Source organism: Mauremys mutica, chromosome 3 (assembly GCF_020497125.1).
Source record: "Mauremys mutica isolate MM-2020 ecotype Southern chromosome 3, ASM2049712v1, whole genome shotgun sequence".
Taxonomy (NCBI): domain Eukaryota; kingdom Metazoa; phylum Chordata; order Testudines; family Geoemydidae; genus Mauremys; species Mauremys mutica.
In genome coordinates, this window is record NC_059074.1 from 169935355 (window position 1) to 169948364 (window position 13010).

The following is a 13010-nucleotide window of genomic DNA, read 5'->3' on the forward strand; positions in this document are numbered from 1 at the left end:
GAGAGAGATTTAAAAAGTATGTATATTATAATCTGTAGCTATAGCTACATAGTCAAGATGAAAAAAAAGTTATTGTAGTATATCTGTTTATAAATAATTTTTCATCCTAGGTTACTGCTTCCCCTCCACTTCATCTCAGGTCACACCTGTGATGCCAGCACAGATGCCAACCCTACCATGTACTGTGTATAATTATTCTATCAGACAGAATATTTATGCTTAGTAAGCAAAAAGCAAACATGTAATGGAGTATATGTTGATAGAACCTGATCCCAATCCCATTTACACCAATGACACCCCTTTGACTTCAAAGTCATTATTTCAGATTTACACTGGTGTGATTGAAAGGAAGCCAAAAATCAAGTGAACCCATTTTAATTATTGTAGTTCATTCAGTTTTGCATTCCATTTGCTGTTACTGAAGTGGTGTTTGTTTGATACAAGGACATCTGGTGTATCTGCCTCCTATCCATTTGTGAATTGTCTGCGACTAGTGTACAATTTTCCTCACAAGTGATAATGGGCCAGGTCATGCCCCCTTTCCCCCATGAAAAAATTGGACTGGAGGAATAAATAGGAATAAGTAAATAAATAAGAAAGTTCTACACTGGGTCCCCTTGCAGAGTCTTCTCCAAAGTGTTCTGTCACAGAGTTAGGGGACAGGTAGTGAGAAATGAGCAGGAGATTCATAGGATCAGTATAGAGGCCAATTACCTATACACTGGCTCTGAGACCTCCTAACTGAGTGGGAACCACTGTCACAGCTTTCCCTACAGGCCAATGCCATTAGAACCATCTGTAATGATCAATAGCCACTAGGTGGTGCTTGTATCTTTTCTTAGCACTGAATTGTTGTCTTTGTTAGGGGGTGCAGAGAGGAGGCGCTAGGGTAGGATTGCCAACTTTCTAATCACATAAAACCAAACACCCTTGCCCTGCCTCTGCCCTGCCCCTTCTACCAGGCTTCACCCCTTCCCCACCCCTTCTCTGAGGCAGGGGTTTGGGGAGCAGGAGGAGGTGAAGGCTCTGGTTGGGGGTGCAGGCTCTGGAGTGGGACCAGAAATGAGGGGTTCATGGTGCAGGAGGTCAGGCTCTGGCTGGGGATGTGAGCTCTGGGGTGGAGCCAGGGATGAGGGGTTAGGGGTGCAGGAGGGGGCTCAAGGCTGGGGCAGGAGGTGCAGGAGGGGGTGCAGGGTGTGGGATCCGGGAGGAAGTTTGGGTGAGGGAGGGGGCTCAGGGCTGGGGCAGGGGGTTGGGACATGGGAGGGGGTTGGGTTGTGGGCTCCAGGAGGGAATTTAGGTGTGAGAGGGGGCAGAGAGTTGGGGTGTGGGAGTTGATTTGGTGTGCAGGCTCTGGCCAGGCAGCACTTACCGCAGGCGGCTCCCAGAAGCGGTTGGCATGTCTGACTCCTAGAGGGAGGGAACAGGGGACTCCGTGCACTGCCCGCACCCCCACGGTTCCCAGCCAAAGGGAGCTGCAGAGTCGGCGCTCAAGGTAGGGGCAGCATGCGGAACCCCTGTGGCTGCTCCTGTGCCTAGGAGCTGAACATGCTGGCCACTTCCAGGACCTGCAGGGAGCCTGCCTTAGCCCACTGCACTGCCAACTGAAATTTTAGTGACCCGGTTAGCAGTGCTGACCGGAGCTGCCAGTGTCCCTTTTTGACCGGGTGTTCTGGTCAAAAGCCAGATACCTGGCAACCCTACGCTATAGGGAAGTTAAATCCTGCCTATATGTGCTGGTGTTGTTACTTGCAATGTTCCAATGAGTCCTTTGATTTCTAAAAAAGCATATTACACATCCTTAAAGAGGGATTATACAGTTAAAAGGGTGTGTGTAGCAGGGCCTGGTCCACTCCTGGCTTCTTGCACCACAGAAACGTGCTTAGACTCCACTGGCTGGATAGCCACACTGTGCTGTTTATTTATGTCCACAACACCTTTACAGGTTTGTACAACAATACTAGTTACAACGTTCTTTGTATTCTCAGCCTTTCTTCCAGGGCCCAAGAGGAGAGGAGGTCTCCCTTCCGGGCATTTGAGTCTAGGTTCAACTAGTCTTGCTCCCAGCCCTTGTATTCTCCTCCTGTGCCTTTTATCAGTCCCCAGCTGATGGGCTAATTAATCCTTCAGCTCACCCAGCCTGCTATCCTGATTAGCTAATTAAATTTCATTCCCAGACCTCTTGAGGGAACCAATTAGTGCCAGTCAAGGCTCACCTGTTAACTCCCAGCAATCTGTCACAGGGCTCTAGGGAAAGGATAATACAGCCTGAGTCATATTTACCTTTCTCAATAGACCCTCCACTGGATGCTTGAACAGGAGAGGAGAAATAAAGTGCACAGTGCTCTCAATTCCCCTCCCCCCACCTCATATGCCTTTTGCCCATGGCCAGCTCCCTCATCACATGCAAATCCCTGACTCACAGCAGGCTTATACCAGGGGAAGGATCCTCTTCATCTTCTACTGTGTGCTCCCTGCTTGAAATCCCCCCGCCCTCCAGCTATATGTTGTGTGCTGCCCTCATTCATCGACTGAAGTGGAGGAATATGGCAAGTCACATTCTGAACAGGCCCACCAAATATTAATTATATAAACCTCCTATCTCTGCAAGAACATAAAACCAACACACTACAGAAGTGACAGAAAAAAGCTTCTTGCCTTTTTATTCTGCTCCCATGTTAATTTGTCACCATTATCTGCCTATATCCGTTTTACCACTGTGCAACCAAACAATCACCACCATTTAGAAGACAATGTGAATGGCAGCTAAGCATTGCTGGTAATGCTTCTTCTTTGCTGTATGTACAATAAATGGTGACTTTTAAAAAACACCTAGCTTCTAAAACAATATATTTACACAAGGAAGGACCAGAAGGAGCCTTGAGCTAGCGGGCAAAAGGAAACAACAGCAACAGCTACTGAGAAACAGATTACTTTGTAGAGATGTTTTTCAACCCTGCCATTGGCAAGCATCCACATTCTGAATTTACATGCTGCTGAATCCCATCCAGAAAAATGTCTACACTTACTTACAAACACGGCCTGCAAGCCAAAATAATTGTTTCTTATAATGTGAATCTTGAAGAGCCATTTATTATTATGAATCATAAAGATTCAATAAAAAGATTACATTGATGCATATCCAAACCATCAGCACCCCAGGTTGCATGGGTGTAACTAAGGGCAGAGCTTATCATACTATAAATCAGGGGTCGGCAACCCTGCAGAAGTGGTGTGCCGAGTCTTCATTTATTCTCTCTAATTTAAGGTTTCACGTGCCAGTAATACATTTTAACGTTTTTAGAAGGTCTCTTTCTATAAGTCTATAATATATAACTAAACGATTGTTGTATGTAAAATACATAAGGTTTTTTAAATGTTTAAGAAGCTTCATTTAAAATTAAATTAAAATGCAGAGCCCCATGGACTGGTGGCCAGGACCTGGGCAGTGTGAGTGCCACTGAAAATCAGCTTGCCATAGGTTGCCTACCCCTGCTATAAATTAAACTTAACTATTGCATCATAGTTTAATGAAATTTCATTTTCTTGAGGTTGAAGATGTGGTGTTCAGTAATCACACCCAGCCAAGGGGTCTGATAGGTCTGTTTCATTCAGTGTCTGAGTTCTACCTGATCAACATTACTTCACATGAGCCGTAACAACCGGTTCCAACTAGCTCTTTCCAGAGGTTCCCCACAGAAGATGGTGGAAGCCTACTATTCTTGCAGGATTTCAACCGTTGTATCATTCCTGTACACATATCAGTCATATGGACACAAATGAGAAGTGCTAGAACTTTCCAGCAAGACAAAATATTCAGTGTAAATGGGCCTGAGATGCAAGTTTCAGTTTCACAAATAGAATGCTCCAAGTGTAGGGAAGGTCATCCATAATGCCAAGTATTACAGAGATACTGTCGGCCTTAGTAGCAAAGTCCAAATTTTAACTTTTGCAATAATTGAGGGGGTTCATAGCCTGGTTTGCTTTTTGGATCCATCCCTAATATTTCAGTATTTGTCATTATTTTAAGGAAACAGCCTATCTTAAAAATACTATATACTGAATACCTTGGGTCAGATTCGCCGGTATGCCAAGTTCACTTTGCATGAACTGCTTTGTGAATTTAAAGCAATCAGAATTTGATCATGGAGACCACCCTCCACTGCGTATTGAGAAACTCAGCTGGCATAAAGGTGGCCCAGGACGTAGCTCGTTGCTGGTTCTGTAAACAACTTCCCCCAGCAAAAGTGGAGGCAGATGGGGTGGCTAAAGGGTGCATCTGTAGTCTGGCAGGGAACAACATGGCAGAGCAAGGCTCCACCATGTCAGATTCTCCAGTTTTGTAAATACAAGCCCCACCCCGAGTTTTAAGGTTTAGACAGGGACCTGGCAGCTGAGAATCAGGGAGCCACGAGCAGCTCCCCTCCACTGTACCTGAGCAGAGGTCTTCTCTCAGACCTTAATCAGGGAAGTTCTCACGGAGTAAAATTTGAGGCCCATATCTTTCCCGCACAAAGTAAAAGTCACTGGAGGACCTAAGGTGGAGGAATCTTTATTCCATCTAGGGGCGAGGATTCTGCCTCATACAGAACAGGGTCCAGACCCCATAGGACAAGGCTCTTCTGGGGCCTTTTGACTTCATGTCAGCAATGAGCACCCAGGAAAGGGGGCAACCATATCTGCATTTTAGGGGAGTTTTCCAGAACAGGCTGGGGAATAGGAAAAAATAATGTATCCCTGGTAATCTCTGCAGGGCTGTTGGGAGGGAATGATTTACCTGCTGCCTAGCTTCATCCACTAAGGGCCTGACTACACTGACTTTCAGTGGGACTTATTACCTATGATTTCAACGAGACTCCTAGATCATTTTTGAAAATGGGCTTTTGAAAATTTTACCTTAAATCCTTGCCCAGGCAAAATTTCCACTTAAGTCAAGGAGAGTTTTGCCTGAGTAACCATGGAATAAAAGCTGGGTAGGGACTTCACGATTTGACCCCTAATCATTATATTTAAAAAAACCATGAAATGTTATTTGTACCAAATGCTCAAAGCCAGATTCTCCTCCTCTTGCTGGTCACTCAAGTCAACAGAGTCATACTAATGCAAACCTCATGCAAGTGAGAGGAGAATCAAACCTTGCCTATCTGAATGATAAATGACAGCTGTTTACAAGTCTTTTAGGATCTAGAAGGTAAATTCCAAAGAGCTTCTGACACGTAACAGGGGAGGGGCGAGGCGGCGGCCCCAGCGCGCCCGGGTGCGCTGGCTGCGGGCGGGCGGCCGGGCTCCCTGCTCCGTACTCGTCGGCCGGGCAGCCGGCCCCGCTGAGCGCGGAGGCGGCTGCCGGGCGCCATGGGGCCGGGGTGGCTGGCGGCCGGGCTGCTGGTGAACTGGCCGCCTCCATCTGCATCGTGTTCCTGAACAAGTGGCTTTACGTGCGGCTCGGCTTCCCCAACCTGAGCCTCACGCTGGTGCACTTCGCCGCCACCTGGCTCGGCCTCGGCCTGTGCCAGGCGCTGCGCGTCTTCGCCCCCAAGAGCCTGCGGCCCCGCCAGGTGCTGCCCTTGGCGCTCAGCTTCTGCGGCTTCGTGGTGTTCACCAACCTGTCCCTGCAGAGCAACACCATCGGCACCTACCAGCTGGCCAAGGCCATGACCACGCCGGCCATCGTGGCCATCCAGAGCCTCTTCTACGGCAAGAGCTTCCCCCTGCGCATCAAACTGACCCTGATTCCCATAACTGTAGGTGTATTCCTAATTTCCTATTATGACGTGAAGTTTAACAAAAAAAAAAAAAAACAGGGGAGGTACTGATTTTAGAGCTGTAAACGCTTTCCAAAATACAGAAATAGATTGGTGTATTGTATCATTGTTTGTTTTCATATTTAAAAATATATATACATAGCATAAATTTTGTAATCCTAGCAAAACATTTTGAATACACTATTCATCTTTAACATAGCCAAAAATGTATCCCTGTATTCTCTGATCAAACCCACAGATGTATGTCAAAATTGTCTGCCCTTCATGTATTAGTCATAGGTGTTTTGCAACAAGAAATCTAGTAAACTTCAAATCTACTGTGACAGCATACATTTAACTCTACTAACAGAAGTTGGTAGTTTTTTCATGGCCTGCAACTATTATATTTCCTTGTATACCAAATAATTAAACAGACAACATAGCTGTTTTGGAATATTATTAGATATACCTATTTCTTGCAGAAAGATGCTAAGAATAAAACACCACCTTGTGTACTCTTTCTTACATAATTCTTACAAGAAGGAATATGGGAACATTTCTTGTTTTACAAATCTAGTAGTGCTGTTTAAAATCAAGTCAAGAGAAAAGACAGTGTGAGGGGGTTTATAGAGAGACTGCTATATTTACAGAATATTGAATCAATTAAAAGTTAATACAGAGTGGTATCAACAGATTATATGATACCACAAGTACTAATATTATAAAAGCAACATTTAAGAAATGTAGAAGAATTTCTGAATCCTCTAACTATGAAGGTCTGCATTGACAAGAATATGTAGTATCCATCTCCTTCTAGGTTCTACTGTTTTGTATAGCTGATTCAGGGAACTAGAAGGTTGATTTTCAGCAGCAGTCTATATTTAGACTTGGAAAGATGCCTCCTAGAAGCCATACTAAAGACAGAAAAGGTCAGCATTTTTGGCATTCAAAACAGAACTAAATGAGAAGGATTCAACACTCTTCAACCCCTTTAATATGCTGTCAGCTCCTTAGCAGCTAGGAAAGACGCTGCTCAGTAGAGAGACAAGAATGAGGTCCTTTAAGGAATGCAGAGAATTGCTCATGGAAGAGTAATGGGGTTAAGGAGGAAAAAAAGCATCACTTTGTACTGGAATGTCTCTCTTGGGATCTATGGGATGCCTTCGATACACAGTTAAATTGCCAAAGCTGGGAGCCTCAACGGTAAAAGTTATCCTGAAGGAAATGAAAGAGATAAACAATGGCCTTATCAAGATTCATGACATCAAGTGGAAAATAAAACCCACTAGTTTGCAGATCAAAAAATATTTCTTGTGATTTTTTTCAATTACATTTCCAACAGTGCACAACATTTTCTATCCCTTCAAATGATCCGTTTCTCAGATCAGGAAAATAAAGTAGATAGTTTACCAGACAGGCCAAATATTTTCAACACCCCAAGGTCCCCGGGACAGTCAGCCTAACGGCTCTTAATTGCTCATTTCATTAGTCTTTCCATTGTTTGACAATTGCACTACACAGAGCAATAGCCTTAGGTTAGTTCCTTGTTGCATTTCAGAGTGGAAGGATGGTCCAGTGGTTAGAGTACTAGTCTGGGACTCAGGAGACTGTGGACCAAGTCCCTCGTCCCCCCAGACTTCCCATGTGACCTTGGGCAAGATACTTCCCCTCTCTGTGTCTCCCTGTCCCATCTATAGAATGGGGATATCCGCCTTTCCCTACCTCACAGGGATATTGCGAGGATAAATACATTAAAAACTGTATACTATAGTCTGGTCATTGTCATGGCAATGGGGTGTAGATAAGTCCATGGTCAGAGCCATCCCTTGGGTACGGTGAATCAGGGCAACTGCTGAGTGCCCCGTGGGCTGGTGCAGTTTTGGTCCCAGAAGTTATGGATCAGTTCCAGAAGTGACAGATTCGTCACTTCTGCCCCAGGCCCTGCACCCCCCTAGGGACGGCCCTATCCACGGTATCTGGTTAAGTCTATTATGAGCACACAGTGACTAACCCAAGAGGAAACATTTTCAGTAGCATCATTTGCAGAACTAGTGATAAGCAGCAAAGGTGATTTCTCCTGCATTTCTTTGGAGAACACAAACATCTTAAATTTGTTAGTCTTTAAGGTGCCACAAGTACTCCTGTTCTTTTTACAAACATCTTGGTTCATGGAGAGACAAATTAACAAAACTGCATTAAAAATAGGGGCCAACAGTCTGGCATTATGTAGCAGTAATTATCTTAATGATAGAAAAGTGTATTCTGATATTCTAGTTAGCACCAAAATGACCCAGAACCTTTATTCCAGCCATTGCCCATAAATGAACTGCACAGTGCATTACAACAGCTAAACCTTTGCTTCCATTTTATTGCCTCAGTCACAAGGTTTTAAGCTCTATTTACACAAGTGGTTTGAGTTATAAAACACACATTATTACTTATAAGTAATTGAAAATAGCCTCCCAGACAAACAGAGATTTGGCCACCTGAATTCTAAGTTTGCCTAGCAAAACTATAATTTGATAGGTGTGCAACAAATGGTAGATATCCGGCACTAATTCTTCTGCATGTCATTGGATACAAAGATGTAAGGGAAACAGTAGCAGAGGTATACCCACTTATTTTTTTTTTAAGTCACTAGGAAAATGATGTGAAAATTGCAAACGTCTTCCATTAACTTTTTAAACTTTATTAATATGTTTTCAATTTAGCTGACAACTTCTCCTTTGCAGTTCCTCAAGGAATGTCTAGAAAAATAAGGTACTTGATAAAATGCTTCCTTGTAGAATTTGGTTTCAGCTGTGCACTAAACTGTACAATAACATACAGAACCCAGTGCAGACCTGGGCCTTTTCCTCCGTAGGCTGGTGGGAAACATTAAATAATTGCTGTTCTCTCCTGCCCATAGGCCAAACGGCCTGGTTTAACAACACACCTTACAGGTCTGAGGGGAGGGATAGCAGGCGAGAGTTTGAGGAGAATACAAAAATATTTCCAGTAAAAGATGTAAAAAAAATCCTGAATCTTGCACCAGAGTCTGATCTCACTGCCATTGAAGCCAAAGGCAAATCTATTAAATTGGATTGGACCTTCTTCTAAGAAAGTAATAAGGATAAGTACATCTGGCATGACTTGAGAAAACCTACCCGGGATGCGTGGGATTGTGTGGCTACAAAGAACATCAACCACCAGCTTCAAATCTTTAGGTTTCGGTTAATCATGGGTAGCATGTTCAAAAGGACCTAAATGACTTTGACGCATTTTAGTAAATTTTACTACTACTTCCAAATCATTTTGTGTGTGTGTGTTCTTTCCAACACACACATGCATAGCATCCTTTTAAAGGACATGTTGTACTGGATGCGGGGAGCTGTTATGCAGTACAAATAGTAGCTTTGCTTAATTACTAAAGGAAAGGTGTTATTTTTTTAAAATCATCATGTGAGGAGTCTAAAGGAGCAAGCTACAGGAAAATGTGAAGTCTGAATCATGTAAATAATTCTTATTTTAGAGACTAGTAGATAAAGAACGAATCTGAGATGAGCTTGTTCAACAAAAGATAGTTTTTCTGCTTACCACAAATAGTAGGTTGTGATAAAAATTTTAGGCCTCAAATGTATTGCAGCATAACATCATTAGGTGACATCGCGCTAGCAATTGTTTTAAGTAGGACTCCCCTCTGATTTCAATGGAAAATTCTGCCTAATAATCTTTGGCATTATGTACCCTAGCTTATCTGATAACTTTTACTTGAGCATTTTAAAGTAGTTGACTGAGTAGACATCACTGAAGTAAAATGTTATTATCCTCATTATAGATGGTAAACTGAGTCACAGAAAAAATGATTAGCCCTAACAGTGCTCATCAGTGCATTTAAAAAAAACCCTCTGATTTGTTTTTATTTATTTATTTATTGGCAGTTCCATAATAAGAGTCTACACTGTCTGGAGTGAAATTGTGTGCATGTACTAATGATTTTAAGATGTCTCTCAATCAAGAATAAAAATGTTTTTCCATTAGAACAAAATAAGCATCCTTTCCTGACTAGGATTTAACTATACAATTAAAACTATTGGTATCATCAATTGTTTTAACCTACATTCAAAAAGTAGTTTACATGTTATCAAAAGCAGGAGCCTACCTAACTGCCTCTCACACAAATTTCATTAACACTGTGCATCCCTCTGGCAGGGGAGGGGGGCCCAGCCTATCCAGAATGAAGAATTGGTCCTGTTTAGAATAATTTATGGCCTAACCCGGCAGTCTTTTCTCAGGCAAAGCTCCAATTAATTTAATTTGAAATTTTGCCTAAATCAGATTTCTAGGGCTTTATAGGTAATGAATACATGTTAATTATTTAAAATTTGCACTGCAGAAAAAATGAATGTAATCTTTAGGACCACCTAGTGGAATACAAATACAATTGCAGTTTCAACGTAAAGCTACATGGTATTTCAGTTGATCACGGGCAAACTTGTTCAAACAAAGTAACTGTCAAGTCTTAAACTGTTTCCTGAGCCTCAGCCAGCCTCCTGGGAGCAAAATTTACAAAATCTTTTGTGGCAGGATGTAGAAGTGCTATCAAATGTGTAGTGCTATCAAAGATCTGTTCTCAAAGTTACCATGTTTGCTTTCTATAATAGCTCTCTGAAGTCACTGGAGAGTCATATTGCCAAGTCTCCATAAGGAGATAAAAAGTCTATAATACACACATGACAACACAACAGAACCACATTTTCTGGTAAGAGTATTCTGTATCAGAAATCAAACTCTGTAATGGAGTCCAATCCCCTGTCATCAGAATATGGTCCTGAGAACAGTACTGAGTGATTCTGACAGCCTGATGCTGAGTGTCATGAATGCAGGAAAAGAGCTTGTTAGTGTTGCAAAACAATTCTGAACCGCTCTGTTGTGTTGTTAGCTCATGTGAAATATATACTTCCAATGTTACCAGCTAGTTTGAAATGGCAACTGCATTTCACTTCTGGAGCTCAACTCTATCAGTAAACTCTAGATCTGGGAGAGCCTGTGACAAAACACTTGGATCAAATGGCATAATACTGCTCTCAGTTACAGAGTTGAAAATCTGAAGTGACTCAAAGGAAGTCTAAAGAGTTTTTTTATATTGGTGTAAGAGAATAGAGTTTGGCTCCTCTTAGAGATCAGCGATAAAGACTTCTTTGATCATCTTTCCCTCCCTCCTTCCAGCCAGCGCAGGCTTGTTTGCTACTTTCTGTTCACTATATTTTCAAAACTAGGTGTTAAAATTAGGCTCCTAAATGCATATGTAAGGCCACTAAAAAGTAGAGGTGCCTTTGAAACTCTCATTGACTTCATTGGCATTTGTGGGTTCTCAGCAATTCTATAAATCAGCTATTTATGTAGATGCCTGTTGTGTTAATGAACACAACATGCTTCTATTAATTTAGGAGCGTAATTTGAGGCAACTGGGTTTGAAAACATCGACTTGCATCAATAAGTGTTTTGTCCAATCTATTTTTAAATGACCACGAGATGGTACTTGTCCCACCACTTCTCCTGTTTCTAGAGCCTAGAAAGTTACCCTTTGGAACTTCTTTCTGATAGTCTCTCTCGCTCTTCCCTAACTGAGGGAAATTTTCACAGCACAAATGGCAGTTAGGACTGATTGGTAGTGAACTGCCAATTGTGCCTTCAAAAATCAACCCCAATATACATAAATGTACATCCCACCAAGCAAGCCTAACCTGAACTGAAGAGTTGACTTCCACTAAAGTGAAAACTAGCATATTGTAAGTCATTTAAAAATACAGTTTTCATTCTCTTCTCTGCACACACCCATCCAGATCTCTTTTTGAGTGCAATAAAAGCTGTACATTTATCTAAAATGAAAGGTAGTCCTAAGCTTCCCCTTTTTGTCATCCCATCCCCATTACAGGTCAGTTCATCTCACTCCTCTGGTTTGGGCTACAATTCACAAACACACACCTCAGCCAACCAAACTTTGTTGCCCACTCACCTGGGGTAAGTAACTTTTTGACAGGCAAGTCAAACATCTTTGGTGTTTTCATTGGTATCAACAATCATAGTAAAGGGGTGTTGAAGGAATGTTGTAGCTAAGCTGGTAAATGTTCACAACAATTTTTAACAGTTGGCACAACATAAAGCAGCCACCCAAGTTAGACCTTTCTTAAGCTTCAGCCTATAGAAATACTGAACAGCAAAAACAGAACCTCTCTAACAAATCTGGGTCCAAAATGACTGACACAGAGCCTTAGGTTCTGTTTAACACCCTTCCCTGGGCTCCCTTTTATTACTCACAACCAAAACACTGAACAAAGAAGGCTCTGCAACCTCCTTTAGTCTTTACGCAGTCTCATAGAATCATAGACTATCGGGGTTGGCAGGGACCTCAGGAGGTCATCTAGTCCAACCCCCTGCTCAAAGCAGGACCTGTTCCCAACTAAATCATCCCAGCCAGGGCTTTGTCAAGCCTGACCTTGAAAACCTCTAAGGAAGGAGATTCCACCACCTCCCTAGGTAACCCATTCCAGTTCTTCACCACCCTACTAGTGAAAAAGTTTATCCTAATATCCAACCTACACCTGCCCCACTGCAACTTGAGACCATTACTCCTTGTTCTGTTATCTGCTACCACTGAGAACAGTCTAGATCTATCCTCTTTGGAACCCCCTTTCAGGTAGTTGAAAGCAGCTATTGAATCCCCCTCATTCTTCTCTTCTGCAGACTAAACAATCCCAGTTCCTTCAGCCTCTCCTCATAAGTCATGTGCTCCAGCCCCCTAATCATTTTTGTTGCCCTCCACTAGACTCTTTTCAATTTTTCCACAGCCTTCTTGTAGTGTGGGGCCCAAAACTGGACACAGTACTCCAGATGAGGCCTCACCAATGTCAAATAGAGGGGAATGATCACTCCCCTCGATCTGCTGGCAATGCCCCTATTTATACAGGCCAAAATGCCATTAGCCTTCTTGGCAACAAGGGCACACTATTGACTCATATCCAGCTTCTCATCCACTGTAACCCCTAGGTCCTTTTCTGCAGAACTGCTGCCTAGCCATTCGGTCCCTAGTCTATAGCAGTGCATGGGATTCTTCCATCCTAAGTGCAGGACTCTGCACTTGTCCTTGTTGAACTTCATCATGTTTCTTTTGGCCCAATCCTCTAATTTTTCGAGGCCCCTCTGTATCCTATCCCTACCCTCCAGCATTTCTACCACTCCTCCCAGTTTAGTGTCATCTGCAAACTTGCTGAGAGTGCAGTCCACACC

The 13010-nt window shown here is 42.8% G+C and overlaps 1 protein-coding gene across 1 annotated transcript; it reads left to right on the top strand.

Annotated features, from left to right (window-relative positions):
* The first annotated feature begins 4087 nt into the window (after positions 1 to 4087).
* LOC123366690 (solute carrier family 35 member E3-like) lies at positions 4088 to 5813 on the top strand. Its single transcript, XM_045010336.1, has 2 exons — positions 4088 to 4205; positions 5224 to 5813. Exons 1-2 carry the CDS (start codon positions 4088 to 4090, stop codon positions 5811 to 5813), a joined length of 708 nt encoding a protein of 235 aa, XP_044866271.1.
* Positions 5814 to 13010: the final 7197 nt, after the last annotated feature.